Source organism: Epinephelus moara, chromosome 22 (genome assembly GCF_006386435.1).
Source record: "Epinephelus moara isolate mb chromosome 22, YSFRI_EMoa_1.0, whole genome shotgun sequence".
Taxonomy (NCBI): Eukaryota; Metazoa; Chordata; class Actinopteri; order Perciformes; family Serranidae; genus Epinephelus; species Epinephelus moara.
The window spans coordinates 16,706,019-16,724,191 of NC_065527.1; the positions used below are offsets into that span (position 1 = coordinate 16,706,019).

General features: G+C 42.5%; 2 protein-coding genes across 4 annotated transcripts in view; one reads left to right on the plus strand and one right to left on the minus strand.

Moving 5' to 3' along the window:
• The window catches only part of LOC126384003 (potassium voltage-gated channel subfamily KQT member 4), a 63,177-nt gene extending 51,701 nt beyond the window's left edge, over positions 1-11,476 (plus strand). For all 3 annotated transcript variants that reach the window (XM_050034801.1, XM_050034802.1, XM_050034803.1), the window contains 3 exons: positions 3,107-3,238; positions 5,512-5,650; positions 6,739-11,476. In XM_050034801.1, coding sequence (XP_049890758.1) covers positions 3,107-3,238; positions 5,512-5,650; positions 6,739-6,936 — 469 coding nt within the window. In that variant the 3' untranslated portion in view covers positions 6,937-11,476. The remainder of the gene's footprint in view (positions 1-3,106; positions 3,239-5,511; positions 5,651-6,738) is intronic.
• A 53-nt stretch (positions 11,477-11,529) lies between these two features.
• Positions 11,530-17,719, minus strand: cfap300 (cilia and flagella associated protein 300). Its single transcript, XM_050034804.1, has 7 exons — positions 17,581-17,719; positions 17,373-17,454; positions 15,182-15,251; positions 14,913-15,070; positions 14,655-14,827; positions 14,446-14,512; positions 11,530-11,872 (listed from the first exon to the last, which is right to left on the minus strand). Exons 1-7 carry the CDS (start codon positions 17,688-17,690, stop codon positions 11,741-11,743), a joined length of 792 nt encoding a protein of 263 aa, XP_049890761.1. The 5' UTR covers positions 17,691-17,719; the 3' UTR covers positions 11,530-11,740.
• Positions 17,720-18,173: the final 454 nt, after the last annotated feature.

Genomic DNA, 18,173 nt, shown 5'->3' on the forward strand with positions numbered 1-18,173 from the left:
GGGTTCCTTGATGTCAGCGCTGTTCCTGCACAGCGTTTCTTGAGTAGCGTGGCGCTGTCTTGCGTGGCTTCATATGCACTCTTGTGAATGAAGTGGGTACGTGTCTGGAATCGCTGTGTTGGGCATCCTGGTGGTCACATCGATGAGGTGTCATAATCTCAGTACGACTTTAAATGATCCATCCTTGTAATGATTATTGCTATAATTTAATAAGTAAGTTCATAGTCACTGTCAGTAAAGCAACCTTGCTGTCTGAACCAGGTGATGTGCTGACACTTAAGGGAATAATTCACCACCCATGACTTTGGTGAATCTGCAATAACCCTTTAAAACACCAAAGTTACACAATGATTTATATATTTTGATATAGTCTTTGGATTTGTCACTCATGGTGGAGGTATGTTCACTAATCCAACCTAACACAGGGTGAGTAATTGATATACAAATGGTCATTAAAGGGGGGGAGGTATTCCTTTTGATTTAAGGTTTTTTCTTTTGGACACACAGCAGGTAGATATTTTCCTGTCTTGGAATGCAGCGTGATATATTTATTTGATATCATTATGCCAGTGATAAGGTATTATATGACCTCTCCTCAGGTTTGCACTTGACTCAGCAGATCGCTCTGACCTCAGCTGCTCTGTGCTGCACACAATAGAAGGGAGGGAGTTCCTATAGATAGTGCAGGTGTGTAAACAGCAGGTGCTTTGCGCGCACACACACATGCAGCATCCTTGGCGAGTTCCATGATTGATGTTTGTGAAACACAGAATTTTGCAGCAGGCCTTAGTGCTGAGACTTCACTTCAGAGCGGCACATGTGGTTAATCAGTGCCTGGCTGCCCGGATAAATGCGTACGGTGTTCAGAGTACGTACGGAGGGAAAGGCAGAGGGAGCAAGAGAGGAGGAGGAGGATGGTAAAACAAGGCCTGATATCTCTCTGTGCTCTCTGCTGTGACTCTCCTCACACACACAATCCAATACTGCACAAAACACAAAATTTCTGCACGTTTGCAGTCTCGGATGAAACCTCACTTTATTAAATAAATAGTTTGGACATGCGTACGATTTATAACCATTTGATCTTTAGTCATCGTCATCAGTTTTTGTAGCGTTTCAGCTGTTATATTTTTAAACTCATATAATGTTTACTCAGTACATTTCTCTGTAAGAATGATTGAATACACATACAGCAGGTAGGTAGTCGTATTTGGCGAAGAATCAGACTTGCCCCTGCAGTGGCTCACCCTACTTGGCCCACCTAGGAATCGTGTCAGCATAACAGTCATTTTTAAGTCACAGATTAAACCTTGCCATTGGAGACTATCAGGGATCCACCTTTGCTGAATTGCAAAAATATTTGCACTAGCTATGCAAGCATTTTGGGGCACAGATGACACCTCCTGTCTCTCCAATCATCACTGTGTTTTTACGTCTCAACTTCCTTACATTAGGAAGGTATAATACCTTTCGGTGAGCAGTGCCAGCTGTACTGTACCGCTGCCAGTGACTGTTGCACTGGAAGTTTTTTGGGGGCAGAGAGGGGGCCACGCTCAAACCTGACCATGTATTATGAAAGCCATTTCATCGACCGAGAAAGAGAGTCAGCATTTCGAAGAAACCCTTGGAGGATCCAAATCTAAAGTACCCCACCCCCCCCCTCCCAAGCTTTTCTTTTACCCACACCTGAGACCCACCCTGGCAAAAAAATCTGCATCTACCTGCAAAATAAGAAAAGAGCGCCTGCAAAAATACCCCAAACGCAGGAGTCATCAAGAAACAGAGTGCTGCGTGAGGGGGAAGAGTGCGCTGACGGCTGCTATGGCACCAGCTGTAGACCACCACTCCTCCTCCTCTCGCTCCTCTTCTCCTTCCCTCACACCTTCTCTTCGTCTTTGTCGCAGCACCGGTCACTACACAAAACTGTGCGCTGCATGTGGCTGCTGTAAGTGCAAGCGCTGCAGACCTTAACAAAGATTACTGTGGTTATTTCAGAAACTGACCCCACTCTCAAGTTCAGGTTTCACTTGCTCCTGCTAAGCCCACGTGTGTGTTGTTGTGTTAGTGTGTGCATACTTCTGACTGAGTGTGTGTAGGTGTATGTATTTGTGGCATTATATTTTTGCAAGTGTGTATGGTTGTGCACACAAATATGTGTGTGTGTGTGATTTTTTTCTCAGAACAGCTGAGTGTTTCTGATCTTCTGCTTCCCAGACCTTTGATGTGATTTCTTTTCTTCCTCCTATGAAGGCAAGTGGGAGTATTATAGTGGACTTAGTCGTCTGGGTGTGTGAGATAGGATTTCCTCGTTAAAAGAAATCCCTCCTTCCTTGCCTTTCCGCTCTCTCTCACTCCTCCGTCTCCCCCGGCTTGACTTGTAGCGCAATCCATCACAGGGTGAGATGACAGCTTGAGTGTGTATATTTTGTCTCGCTTACATTTGGTGTTTCCGGTCCTTCTGCGGAGCCAGCATCTCTGAGCGAGCTATCGCGTAAGTGATAAGAGGGGAATTGAATGACCCACCCAACACAGAAGCCAGGCGCACACACACACACACACACACACACATACACACATGCTTAAACTTTCCTTCGCTCCCTTCCCATTATCTCTCGCACATCCTCCACTCCCTCCAGCATGACGCCCAACCAGACCGCCTCTGGCAGAGGATGTCAGTGATGTGTTCACCGGGTGCAGTAGTGCTGGGTCAACATTCCTCTGTGTGATTCCCCCACATTTGGGGTGTGGGTGGTGATGTGTACGCTGGGAGTAAGAGCAGCTGAGGTCCTCCAGTGGCACCAACATGTGAGATTTTTTTCTAATTGCTGAAACAGCAAACACTGATAAGCAAATGTCTCTGTTGTCGTCATCACAATATATGGTTAAGAAGTGGGGGCGACTCTGCTCTCTTTATGGGGCTGTTTATGAATGATAAGGTCACTCTGACTGTAATTAATCTTGTTATTCTCAGGGTCCCCCGTATCGTTTGATAGCTGTCCTGACCCTGCATTTTTCCAAAGGTTTCCTGTATGTGTGAGTGTGCAGTGTGAGGCTCTTTAAAGGTGTTCAGAGGAGTGATAACAGTAACTCTGGTGTGTTTATGCAGGATCTTAAAGTTCCTTGTGGCCAAAAGGAAGTTTAAGGAGACACTGCGTCCGTATGATGTGAAGGACGTCATAGAGCAGTACTCCGCTGGACACCTGGATATGCTGGGCCGTATCAAGAGCCTGCAGATGCGGTACGTTTCATGCATGTAAAAAAAAAAGCTAAATCTCTAATTCTCTGTGTGGTCCTCATTCAAAGTATTGGTTTGACATTTTGGAAAATACAGAAGATCAACAACACTTTCATGTCTGTCTGTAAATATCAAGTTTCAGTCAGCAGCATGTTAGCTTATCTTAGCATATAGACAGGAAACGGGGGAAAGGCTAGCCTGGCTGTGTTAAGAGGTAACAACATTCACGTCCAGCACCTCTAAAGCTCACTTAGCTTCATAATTACCACACAGACAGGGGAGTGGAATCAATCTTCTTACGCAGGTGGCAGTAGCTCAGTTTGTGAAAACCTGGATTGGAAACCAGAGGCTTGCCATTTCAAGTCCCCATCCAAGTACAGAGGGCCTTTTCCAAACTACCTCCTGCACCCTCTCCCTACCTACTTCCATTCTGTTTCCACATTCACACAGAGGAACCACCACACTGAGTGCCATCCAAAACAAACTAGCAGGGAGTGGAAGTAGATTATAAACCCCTCCAACAGCGAGCCTACATGGATACCAACTTACTGAGCATGTGCAAGGCTGCATTGTGTTCATCATGTGCAAATACAGCTCTGTGCGACCACACTGACAAACCTAAACTACTCAAACTAAGATAGATATTAATTATTATTGTCATACATAGATTAACAGCCTAAAGGTTAGATTGTATTTAGAATAAGATATACCCTTCTCTTGTCTCTAGAAAATGGTAGTTGTGTTCATTTGAATGTAAAGTGCTGTTTATTTACAGGGACTGGTGCAAAAAAAAAACAGGCAGCTTCTGAACATCATGGTGAAAAACAGGATGTTTGCCCCCAAAAAATCCCACAAGTTTTATTTCTATTTGATTTTTTATTTATTTATTTTGGCTATTTATTTATTGATATATTTAATTTAATGGCAAAAGGATAATATACAAAAAATCAGGTAAACAATAGCAGCATGTACTGATAAATTATAGGATATAGTTTATTTTTCTCTGTGGTTATAAAAAGTTATGACAGAGAGAGATATTGTCTCAAAGCTTGCCACTGTATTTATACACCCTACATCGTAATGAAGGGTGTTTTATTCAGCTGTGAAGCTGACTACAAACATATTTACACTCCCTGATGGAGTAGGAGTGTAGAGGGTCTGCTGGGCACCTGTTCATGGGCTGGACACGCTCTGATATCCCTCCAGAATTCGTTGGGGCGTGTGTAACATGTAAAAATAATAACAGTGAAAAAAATTGAATTTCCCCTCATGTCATCTTCCTGTCCCGCAAGAAACGGGCAAGTGTATTCCCCAAAATGTACAGTGCAGGAAATTGTAGGTTACTATTTGTAAAAAAGGGAAAAACGCCAGCACTCTCAAGTGTCCTTTTAGTAAGTTTAATAAACCAGCTTGGATGGCAGTACCAGTACACAACAGACGTTTCGACAGAAAGTCTTCTTCAGTGTGTAACTATGGTTACGGAAGTGGCGTTTAAGTACGCTCGAAGCAATCAGAGCAGGTGTGTAAACAAACACTTAACACTTCCGCCATAAAATGTAGTACTAACTCACAGGCACAGAATAAACAAAAAACAATCTTAAGTCACAGCTAATAGCAGTAGATGCACCGAAAACAGATATACAGATATAATCAGATCATAAATGCACATACTGTTTGTAAACACAACATTCCGTTGGCTCCTCCTCCCCACACTGACTGTACATACACTGCAAGCTGCTGCACTGTGGTGGGAGTGTTACAGATGCTTTAGCAGGCTAATGACGCTAACCACTGGCACTTACCTGTCTAACAGAAAATAGGCCAACTTTTCATTGTTCTTCATCCCCATCCTCTCCTGCAGTGCTCGCTCGTGAAAGTGAAGTGCAAACCAACCCTAGGTTTAATTGTTTTGGAGCAAGCGCTTGGTGTTTTGCCTCACTGTATTTGTGTAGTTACAGTGTGATGTTTATGATTTTCATAGCTTTTTATAACGTCCTGACCTCACCTGCGTGCTGTGCCAAATGTTCCAAACACAACATCATAAGAAGAAAATAAGAAAATACAGGCAGAAGGCAGAGTCTCTGCAGATAAATAAACCGCCACACACTTCTAGTGGGTCATAAGTGATCATTGAGAGGGATTACTTTTGTTTTTACATTGATTTTTAGGAAAATACCTTTAAGTTTATTTCAAATCAATACAGAGAGTTTAAAAACTTCTGTCGTCTATTCTAAGTCTCCATCATCTTAATTTTAACTGTTGTTTTTGTATCAAAGGGTGGACCAGATAATTGGGCGAGGAGCCGTTCAGCCCGACAAGAAAGCGCGCCCTGAAAAGGGAGAGAAGACGCCGCCAGAACTGGACTCACTGGATGAACTAAGCATGATGGGACGTGTAGTCAAGGTGGAAAAACAGGTAACAGAGGAGTTTATTTAAGTGTTCTTTAAGTCATAAAAGGCATTGAATTCATTAATCTATAATTAAGTCCTTGATTGGTATTCAAATGTCTAAAATCAATCTTTCAAAAGTCTTAAAAATGTAAAGACAGGAAATACCCTGTTTTCTGAATTGTATTTTTTCTAAAGCTGAATTATAAAATCTAAAAAAAACCTGGTAACATCTATTTGTTAAAAACAATGTATCATATGCTTTTTGAATTAAAACCACATCAGGAAAGTAGAACTAACAACAATGACTAACAACTGTACCCTGGACGGCTTGAGGAAGTGCAAATTCAGCAAAAAAACACATTTAACCAAGATTTCGCGGCATAACTGAAACAGGTACAAGGCAATGGATAAAAGGCTGGGTGTATTTTATGCAAAACGTTTTTCACAGTCTCGATGGGAATCAAGTTAGTGCAATCCTACATGCACCGTGAGAAACACAAAAAATCGGCAAAAACAACAAACGTCAGGTATTTCCCAGTTCTGTTCTACCCTCATCTCCGCCATGAGACAAAAAACAGTCATATTTTTTCCCTTTGATTTTGGTTATTGTAAAACTGGTCTTAGATTTAATTCCCAGTGGCAGTAAAATGTCTTTAAAAGTTTTAATTCTAACTTGCTTTAGGCTGTAGCAACACTGTTCATTTATACACCATTTGTGGATCTGTGCTCTCCGTGTAAACCCGTCAAACACTTGCAGAATCCCAGTGGATTGCTTTCATTCACCCTTGTCGATCTAAAAAAAGAAGTACAGGAAGTGCAATAAACTCAGCGCAGGAAATGAAGTAATCGAGCATTTAAGAGCTGAAGTCCCTGTTCAGCTAACACAGTGGGCTTTCTTTTATCAGCCTTTCTTTTCTGCAGCTCCCAAGAGGATTTCAGGGTTAAGACGCATGAGATCTGTCATTTTCAAATGCCAAACAAATGAGGCAGTGCTCCAATATTAGCATCATTTAGCTTAGAACATGGAAAATTCCCAAAACATGTCAATATCTCATTAGAAGATGTGTTAAAAGAGCTCCACACATCCCAGTCTCAATGTGTGTGTTTGTTCAGGTACAGTCTATAGAGAACAAGCTGGACCTCCTGCTCAACTTCTACTCCCAGTGCCTAAAGAAAGGCTCGTCCCACTTCACCCTGTCCTCCCTCCTGGACCCCGACCTGACGTCCGACTACCACAGCCCCACGGACCAAAGAGACCTCTTCCCCTCCGCTAACACGCTCAACATCTCTGAGAGCGGCAACTTGGAATGACAGTGAGCGGAGCAGTCTCGCGGCTGTTCAAACACAGACACAAAACCCTTTACAGTACGTCTTCCTGCGGCTGAGTCCTCACTTCGAGCAGCCCGACCTTAACGTCATCAATCATTTCATATCTGTTCGGGATGATCTTTTTACCCCTTTCCATCTCAAATCTGCACCCTCTCCTCTTTTTTCCTGAAGTGAATGTGTTTCCAGAGCTGATACAGACAGAGGCCACCAGATGGCTCCCCCTGACAAGGAGCCTCAGCCAAAGCTGCTCACCGCACACGCCTCTCGACCCACTAGACGAGGATGGAGATGAAGAGAGGGCACATGAACATGTATGACTTGACTACTGAACCACTTTCACAAACTCACCTCATGCTATATATATATCTACGCTTCCTTTAAAGCTTCCAACTGTAGATAATCAGACTTTAAGCTTTGACTTTTTGTAAATCTTTGGAGAAATCTCGTCCCTTTTTTCCTCCCCTCGTCATTTCTTTATTTTCTTGGCTGCTTGAATCAACTGACTGAGAGTTTGCTGACACAAGCAGTTGCTGCAAGTGCCATGCCAGTCATTTGTTCAGTACCTTAGGATGGCTGTGATGAATGTAATGGGTCCCACCTGCAAATTTCACACCCTGACACAGAAATAATCTGCTCCCTCGGACCTCACCAAAACACCAAACCTCCAAGGTACACCTTCGAGTTTTAAATGTTTAAATCCTGCTTAAATTGCCCAAACATGTCACATGAAAACAGCTGGAAGAATGCGCTGGAGTGATTGTGTACCATACAGTGTTTGTTTTCATCTCCATTCCCTCTTGGATGTTCTGTCTCCAATAAGCCCACTTGCAAAAAAAGTCCCTGTTTGTCTGGCATTGAAGTGAGGAATGTCCCTACTTATTTAGGATTATTAGAGCCAAAATGTCCTTTCACAGATCCCTTCTTTGCAATGTTTCAACTGTATCTCCTATTTTAGTATTTCTGTTGTTTTTAACATGCCCTTTAAACCTCTCTGTCTTGCAGCCCGCCCCCCGGACATGCATGTTACTGTAGATAAAACCTCACTGATCCTCAGTCAGAATTTAGACACTGATGTCACACTTTTCTGCACTGCTCCTCGTCACTCACGTCTAGCCTCAGGTCAGGTTTACCGTGTCAGTAATACTTCCACTTTTCTCACAGGAAGATCGTTCTTACTCTAACACTCATCGGGCATGTGATCTCGCAGTCAGCAGCTGCGGAGATGATGTAGACACTTTCTGGCCAGTTTTAAACCATGAACAACCTGTAAGGCGTCCAGGTCTAACGCATGAATTCCAGGCCATTATCCTCATGAATGCACGTGTCTTAGGAAATGGTTCCAGCCTTACAGCTTCACTACAAACAGACGGTGTGCAGGTTTGACACCCGCGGGTGTTACTGTGCACTCGTCTGTCTTTTCTGGTTCTTTCATGGAGATGTTTGATGTGCAGTTAACGCTCTGTGTTTGTGGACAAAACTGGAGAGTGCTCAAATGCACACACACACACACACACACACACACACACACACACACACAGATATAATGAAAGCAATTCCTTTACTTAAATACTTTGGCACTTGATAAATAACACACCTTTTGTCTTTTTATCTTTGTGTTTTGATTTCTTTACTGTAATTAATGTTTCATGCACTCGATTTTGTGTAACCCACGATGGCAAAATTCTGTTTGTTTTTTTTAAATGATTTTGGTTGTTAAAGTTGAATGTAGGATTTAAGTTAACATATTTAATTCAATTAGATATGATCTTTGAAATAAATGTAGCATTTTTGTGGAGTTAAATCATGGATGACACAACTGTAACGATACACACAGCCGATCAGGTTCACGCTCACCACTCGCAGAGCTCATATGTATATTTTTTTAACGTCATCAGATAATTGCTGCCAGCTTCGACTGAGAAAACATTCACCATGCTATATTTGGCCAGTGAAAAGAGTTTCCTTTTGTCCCTGCATTTATTTGTTCCAGTCAAACCAGTTGACTCAGGTGCTCCGCATTTCCATTCAAGCTAAGACTTCAAACAGTGAATGTACTTCAGTGATCAGCCTATTTATGATCTGATGCCATGAGGAATAAAATGGCACGTCAGAGCTTGCTCTTGGTCTCATACAATTTTTTCATGCATTTCTTAGAGAAATTACGCGTAGCTTTATGTGTAGCCTAAACCACTGGTTCCCAACCTGAAGGTCCTGACCCCCACTAGGGGCCGCCATAGCTACAACGGGGTGTAACAAGGCTTTCTTGATTTTAAGGGGTGTCAGAAAACTTATATATTGTCAAACAGAAGACTTATATCTTAGCATTTTGTTCATTTCTGTGAAGAAAACTAATTAAATTGTTATATTTCAAATTGAGATTATCATTCAAGATTAAACTTAAAACACAGGATAAAGAAAATGAAGACTTGACCACAAGCTGAATTCACAGAGCCTTCACTCGCTGCTAAAAGAGCTCATACAACAATAAGGTAAAAACTTTAATGTCACACAATGTCAGGGATAAATCATGGACACCGCTGCCACCGCTGGTTAAGAAAAGCGATAGCGGACAGAACAAAGGACGATCTGTAACGCTTAGTGCTACATTTAGGGAGGCAAAACCTCCGCCTTGATTGAAGCATCTGAAACTCAACACGGAGGGGATGTTGAGAGTCTGAGCTTTAGAGATGACCCTCTCTTCATACAGATGCTGGAGGTTATTTAAAGTAACACCAGTGAGCTTACAGCACAACTTGAACAATTTCATGATTGTTGTATTTACATCAAAACTCCTCAGCTTCCTTAAAAAGAATAATCGTTGGTTTGCCTTCTTACAGATGCTGTCAGTGTTCACGTCAAAAGTCAACTTGTCATCTAAGACAGTGCCTAAATACCTCCGAAAATCAATGAACATCTCACTGGTCTTAGATGCATTAATGTGGAGGAAAGACTGGTCACACCAGTTAACAAATTCATCCAGTGCTGGGCCATGATCATATTCTGATCCACGAAGAAGGCTTACAATAACAGAGTCATCTGCGTATTTAAGGACAAATCTTGATGCGTGATTACTCTGAAATTCATGTGTGTACAAACAAAATAAAAGAGGAGTAAGAACACATCCCTGAGGGGATCCAGTAGAAGAAAAACAAGGGAGAGAGAAGAGAGAAGAAGGGACGGCAGAGGAGATACTCGCATACCAATATAACTGGGCTAGAAAGCCACAAAAAGCTCCACAGGCTGAGATCAATGCAAAAATAGTCAATTTATTTTAGACATTGTGCACAAAATTTGGGTTAATTGTACAATTTATCAGTTGTTTTGTACTGTAATTGTTATGCACTGAATATAATCTAAAGTATCCCTAAAATAAGTCAGGGGTCGTCATGACAGAAAGGGGTCCATTAAGGAAAAAGGTTGGGAACCACTGGCCTGAACTATAGCAGAGCTGCCTACTTATCAGAGGCATTATTAAACCGTCACTTCATCGTCACCTGCAATGTTGAGCTTTGTGAAAACGTGAGACCACTGTATTGCATGTTGTTGTTGGCGGTGGCCCCAGTAATAGAAGAAAAAAAAAAAACTTAAGGATGTCTCCTGTAAAGTCTTGAGTCCAGACATGAAAGGAAGCGACCTGTGCCTTCTATGTCTTCGTTCTGTAACTGATATGGTGCGTCTTTCTTTCTCAAACTTAAATATTAATGCTGCTTTGATGAGATGGGTTTCATAGGGGTATTACATGACAATAGCCATGCCCTCTTTTTTTTTTTTTTTTTCAAAACTTTGGCCTAACTGAAGAAACACCATCAAAATTGTTCTGAATATGTAATTTTTAGGGGTCTTTTATGACTGCTGCAACCTTTGATATTTTCTGAGAATATTACTATATGTGTAGCATATCATTGTAACTCTGCCGGGACCTCCTCGCATCGACACCCTTACTGTATTTTAACGCCAGTCAGATCTGGAGGCATGGACATTTGTATCGTCACAGGAAAACTCTGCAGGCATGTGTCCTTTCATAAGCATGTCACATAGAGAATATGGCTTCCACACAACTACCTCTGAGGCCACTAGGGGGCGCTAGTCTAGAAATCCGAGTATGAGAAACAGTAACTGATTGTCTGTCTAACTGACTGAATGCTATGCATGACTCAATCTGCACGTTCTCTTTTTTCACTCTGTTCTTCTCCACGACGCCCGACCATCCATCAACCACTGACTTGCTGCCATTTGACATTCCAGCTCGTTGCCCTTTAACTGCGCTCTTAGGTGTTGGAACTGTTGTTAAAATGAAACTGATCAAAGCAATAAGCAAAACGCTAAAAGCCAACAAAGTCTTCCGATTCCAATTGATGTAGCTACTGGTTGATGAAATATGGCGCTCATCTTATTTTCTAAACTAATGCACACCTCTATTTGATCTTTGAAAGAGATACAAAAATGTATCTGCTGAGGATTAAATTAGCTCACTTGAGTAACTTATTAATTTATTTGTTTCAATAAAGCTCTTTGGACTGTATGTCGACTTTGGTCTCTTTATTTGTCTCATCAGTGCTGTGTAATGTTTGACATTTACAGAGTGGCAGGCTTTATGGCTGTTTAAAAACATTTTATTTACGTACTTTAATAGAACAAAAACAATGAATCCTTTAACTTTGTATCTCAAACTGGGACTTCATTGTGTTCAACTGATTTCTGGGTACGACTCCGTCTGAGCTTGTGTGTTTCTCATGTCCACCAGGAGTCTGACAAGTTCTCCAGGACAATGTCAACGTTCATGCGATCACAGTGTGAAGTTTCCTACACCATAGCAGTGGTAGAACACAGTCACGTGACGTTTCAAGGGGTCGACAATCAAATAGGCAAACGTCTGCTCCTCCTCTCGTCTGCCGGGGTAACATAGTCCAGACTCGTCCTACAGAGGATTAATAACACAATATATGTGCGTTAATATAAGAAAGCAAGCCTCTTGTGTATGTGACAGACAGCCGTGACGTGCAAAAGAACTGCCACCGTTCTACTGTTAAAGGTCCAGCGTGTAGGTTATAGTGGCATCTAGTGGTGAGTTTGCAGAGCTGAAACTTCTACTATGTGCCAATCATGTAGGAGAACTACAGTGGCCGATGCAATAATGTGAATGGCCCTATCTAAAGCTGTACATTCCATCACCCAGGATGCCATAAGAAGATTGTGTCCCAATACGTAGACTGTCAAATGCAGTGTACCAAATATAACCAGGTTGTCCTACTGCAATCTGGTCACATTTTGCAGTATGGAAGTCAGCATGCTTTTCTGGCTATTCTGACCCACAATCCTCTGCACAGTGGAGGATTCGTCACATCGACTGAGCTCCTTGATGGCTCATTGACACGTAGAATGCCAGCGCGTAGGGCTGGGCGGTATGACAAAATTTTCATATCACGGTTGTAAGAAAAAATCATATCGGTTTCACGGTATTTCACGGTATTTTGCTCAGGTTCGGCCAACTTGACATGCTGCTGTGTTGTGCTATAGCCTATTCAAGTGCCGGAATTTGTTATTTACCTGACAACGCCTGAACACAACACACGCTCCGCTCCATTCATTTGGGCTCCACTGACTGCGTACGGAAGCGACACGTAGAGAAGCCAGCGGGGTTGTTTACCGTTTGCCGAGCCGAGAGGCTGCATGAAATGTTAAAGCACCTAACTTATTACATATATTTGAGTTATCTACAAGTTTACTGTACTGTTTGTCTTCTACTCGCTTTCAAATGTCCGCCACGGACATTTACACAGTGTCACGGATAAACATGGGTAAATGCATGAAAAAAAAAAAAATCACATATCACCTCTGATAATGGTTTATTCATTTAAAAACACATTGTGCTCGTTTAGCACACTATTTCATGTAGTTTTTATCTGCTGGAGGGTCGCGTAGGGGGGCGTAGCGCGACAAAAATAGAAGAGCCGCATAATAGAGAGTTGTCGCGCAACAGACGGGGGTTGTCGCGCCGCTCTCGTTGCCGGTGGAGCCGCTGTAATTGATTAACGGGGGGGTGAGCTGCTACGGGACTCGCGCTGCAGACGTGCCCGGTGGAGCCTGGCCGTAGCTGTCTCGGACTCGGGACGGGTCGTCTTAGGTCAGGAAAATGCGGTCCGAGCCGTGCTCTAGTGTGCTTACCTGTGTGTGTGCGCTTTGTGTGTGTGTGTGTGTGTGTGTGTGTGTGTGTGTGTGCGCGCGTGCATCGGGGCGAAACTCCGCCGTGCGCGATACAGAGGGCAGAGGAGAATTGTAAACGGCGGTGCGCCGCTGCTAGTTGCATATAGGGGAAACACTGCTCTTTTTGGTATGAGTTCTTCTGGGTCATCGTGTACAGTTGCTTTGCTTTCAGGACTCTCTCCGGCAGCCATTCTCGCCTCTAAACTTTTCTATGCTCTCACTCTCACCCGCTCAAGCGTGCCTGTGGTGTGCAGCGGTGAAATGGTTCCCCGCTGAAACACTTTGCTGCCGCGCACGTTCCGGACGTTGTTTGGGCTATTCACCGGTATTGCGGTATATGAAAAATTCATAACGAAAATAAATACCGGTTTTTGGTACAAACCGGTATACCGCCCAACCCTACCAGCGTGTTCAACTGACTGATGACCAGTCATATAGTAACAGTAAGAATGTTAATTGTTTGAGTCAACAAAATAATCATAATACCTGTCATGATCCTGGGTTTGTTTATATTCTGTTATCCTATGGACTTTATTTTGGAGTTTTCTGTTTGTGTTCCTTGTTTCATGTTATTCATTCATGTTTAATCTGCTTCCTTTTTTATTTTATAGATCCTCTCCTCATGTGTCGTGTCTGGTTTTACTTCCTGTCTTTGTGTGTTTTCCCGCCTGTTTTCTGTCACACCTGTCTTGTTAGTCCTTCCCTGTTCCCAGAGTCCTCCCTTCACACCTGTGCTGTATGTCTTGTTTGCTCCACCCTAGTGTTCCACTCAACACACTTTGTTGTTAGCCAATCTCCATTTCCCTCCTTTTGCCCGCGTCCACCTAATTCAGCTGTGTCTCATTCTTTTGATTATTTTTTCTGTGTACATATACCTGTGTGATTTCCTTTGTTCTTTGTCAGTTTGTCTGTGTTGATCCTGGATTCCCCCTGGGTGCATTCTGCTGTCGTTCCTGCATTCATCCCTGTGTTATTCCTGTGCTCATCCCTGTTCATCGTGTTTTCAGTTTGGTTTTTGTTCTGCTTTCTTTTGGACTTTGAGTTTCCTCAAGGGTTAAATAAATAATTTTGAGTTATAATAAGAACAGTTAAACATTATATGTTGGCCGAGTAACATCCTGTGTGAACTGTATCAGTATGAGCACAGTTAATAAATACTTATCTACATTAAGTACATTCATCAGGTATCTTACAATGGCTTCCAGTTATCAATTAGAAGTCCAGTTTAATTCAATGGCATTTTTGCACTGGTGTACTGGTGGCACCGACATTCAACCAGTCACTTACATAAGCACAGACTTTGAGGACTGTGGAGAGCACACTGATCTTCTTCGTCTCTGGATCCTTTTGAACACTATATAGTGAAAGGTAGAGTTACAATGTTATCATTAGATCATGGTGTATCTAATAACCAGATCAATAATTGTTGAAGTGTTTATATTGTTGGACAGTATGGATTCAAATATAGCGGTGAGAGATGGTCAGATTATGCGCACCTGATCAAGTCTTTGTAGATTTGTTTTGTGGTGCTGATGTAAGGCTCGATAGTGTCTTCGTACTGACAGAGCTCTCCTCCGAAACACAGGTGCTTAAAGAGTCGAAACAGAAACTCTCCTCGCTCCTCGTTCCCAACCACATAATACTGCTCAGAGTCCTTTTCCTGCAGCATCTGGATGAACAGAGGAAGACTTGGACTGATGGTATGTCAGAAAAGATAGAGACAGATAGACTGACGGATGAGAAAAGGGAGTAACCTGTCTGAGTTCATCATAGTCGGGGTAGACATCATGAAAGCATTTAACTACATGTCCAGAGGGTCTCAGGATCCCACAAGAGTAGATTGGGTCAAACAGATCCATGGAGACCTTAGTGCACAGCACCTGCTCCACATCAACAGACACCACTGGCTTGTCTACGACATACAAGAAACATTCCATCGAGATTTGACTGCAAATATTGTCCAGCACATGAGATCAATTTCCTACCATCAGTGATGAAAGGCTTTCTGGGGGTCATAACATACCAAGAGGCACCCAGGCTCCGGCCTCCATCCTTCTCAGACTGGATACCACATTGGGATCTCTGAAGAAACACTACATATTACAGAGTGACGTCAAGAGTAATCAAATATGACCAAATATACAAAGTCAATTTATCAGAACAGACAACCAGTGACTGCACTGCACGTGATTAGTCATCTAAACGATTAAACGTCCGCGTCCTCGCTAGTCGGCACCAGAAATATATATGTCAGTCATGCAGCTGCCCGCCAGTAGTGGGTACTACAGAGCCATCAGACAGCAGTGCCCCTCAGCAGCATTTGAAATCCGACATGGTTGTTGAAGATTGTGATTAAGGGCTTCAAATGGCTCTTAATGGATACAATATTTTTGGGACAATGTTTCAAATACTTAACAATAAATTGTGCTACATTTTGACTGTTTCCTGAGTGTTTTCCTTTTTTCAGACTAGTCGACTAGTCTTAATTAAAATTAGTCGTCAGGTACATCCCTACTACACACTGCTGATATATGCCTTTTATTATTATTCTTTTATTATTCTTATTATTCTTATCTTGACTATTCTATTTGGGTTTATTGTTAAATCGACTGCAAATGTCAGAGATTTCAGGGCTGAGGATTGAGTCCGGGCTGAAATCTCCAATAGGAGAGGTTTCAGAGTCTAAGGAATTAAGAGGTTGGGCTGTCGTCATCCCTGCAGGGGGTGACCTGGAAGTCTGAGTCAGCTGCTGTGACTTGACACTGGGGAGCACGCTGTGAATTCAGATCTAGAAGGGAGACGTCCTGTGATGGATCTTTAGAGTTCATTACGATCTGAATAACACCGGTGTGTGGAACCTGTGTCCGGCGGGACGGTAAGACTCTGAGTGAAGGACTCAAGAGCAAATAGTGGACGGTAAGACTCTGAGTGAAGGACTCAAGAGCAAATAGTGGGCGAGCATTGGGTGTATTATTAAGGGAGACGTCCTATACACTCATTAAAAAACAGACCTGACCAACAAAATTCAAGATGGTTCAGAGCCAGGGACAAGAGATCCTAGCTGAAATCTCTGACAGAGCCGGTTTTTGAAATTAAACTAAAATGTTGTCTAAGAGCACTTTTTGGTGGCAAGGAGTCGCAGGAGTGATATAGGCCATCATGGCCTAGACCCTTGGCCATATAGCTTAGGCAGCTATACAAATGTTCTATGCAGTGCTCTTAGATGCAATGTATTGAGCCTGTTTACTATCATTCTCAATTTCTATTTCCCTTTTTAATTGACTGTTTTTATTGTTTTAAATTGTGTCTTATTGCTTTTAATGTCTCTGTAAAGCACTTTGAATTACCTTGTGTTGAATTGTGCTATACAAATAAACTTGCCTTGCCTACTAGGGATGCATGAGAATATTGGCATGTCATCAATATCAGCCGATATTGACTTTAAAATGAAATGCCGAAATACATGCTTTTTCTCATTTTGCACAATAAATGAATATTACATACACTGAAAAATGTTGTATTCCATGTCTCTGCTAGTGCACCATTACACTAACAGTACGCATCCATAATATGATGTTTCTTCCAACTGTATCAGTTATGTGTCAAATGAGCTGTTACTTATATGCATTTTAGATATCGGCAAAAAATCCAATATCTAGCATCTCTATTGGAGCCTTGAATCACAGTGTTTCCTTTGGTTCACTCTCCGCCACTACAGACCACCTCACTGGGAGGGGAGCAGACAACAGCTCCAGAGACAGGCCCCCAGTCTGCGACCGCGGCAACCCAAATCCAGCCAGCGAAAACACCTGTATGGAGGGTTTGCGCTGTCTCCAGAACTGCTGCCCGCTCTCCTCCCGACTAAACGGTCCACAGCAGCGGGGAGAAAGGCGGTGAGGTCGTGGGGTGGCTAACGTTAGCTTGCTCACACTTGTTTAATTTGTGGTCTGATAAACAGAGAGGGAGCAGGGAAATGAGGGGCTAAATGAGTGTGCAACTTCACAAAAAAAACAAGATTAAATAAATCAGTGTGTGGGAAATTATTAAATACTGTATGAAGCATGTGCAGAAACTCATGGTAGTTGGTTGTCTGTTGGAAAGGGCTCAGGACAGAAAGGGCAAAACTGCCTACCCCTGCTTTAAGCATCACAGATCAGTCAGTGGTTAAATTGTAATTACAGAGTAGCAACCTCATTTATCATGCTGGATCTTACCTGTACAAACTTTTCACTGCTGTAGGGGTAAAAGCACTGGTCAAAGCTGTAACACTGAGCTGAAATCCTCCCAAGCATGGACCTAAAATGAACACACACCTCTACTTTAGACAACCATTAGCTAATCTACGGAAGCCCAACTGCCAGAGGAAAGAGATAATTTCTAAAGTTTTCAGAGATGTCCAGGTTAGCTAATTTCATACGTTACCATTTCATTAACAGTGTTAAAGTGTCTCGGTCCTGTAGGAAGGAGGGCTTCTTGGAGGGGAGAGGACTAAAAGAAAAAGTTTGCTCAAACGCGCATTTCTCTCCTGCCATGTCTTTGCTCTTGCTTCAGTTATTGATGTTAGCTTACAAAAAACAGTGAACACTCACTCGTATTCATAAATAAGAAGTAGGTTTGTAGGCGTTTAGACCAATCAGCAGCAGGTGTGCTCACTAACAGCCAATCAGCGTCTAGTATGAACGGTTTGTGCCGGATACACGGAAGAATGACGGAGTGGGTGGTCGTTCTGTTTTCAGTAGCTCAGGAGATGAGTGCACTTGTTGCCTTGACAACCGCTTGTAACTAGAACGTTCCTTTAGAAAAAAGCTATGCTAGCGTTAGCTTTGACGTTTCATTTAACTATTTTAATTTTGGTACTATATTTCTTTTGTCATTATAAATTTATTTAATTCGCTGTCACAAAACGTATCAAATTACCTTCGTCTACCAAGGTGAGTCATAAACGTTTCCCAACTGTGGGACAGGCGACATGTCCTCACAGCCACCAGAGAGCATCATTGTCCTGCTGTAGAAAC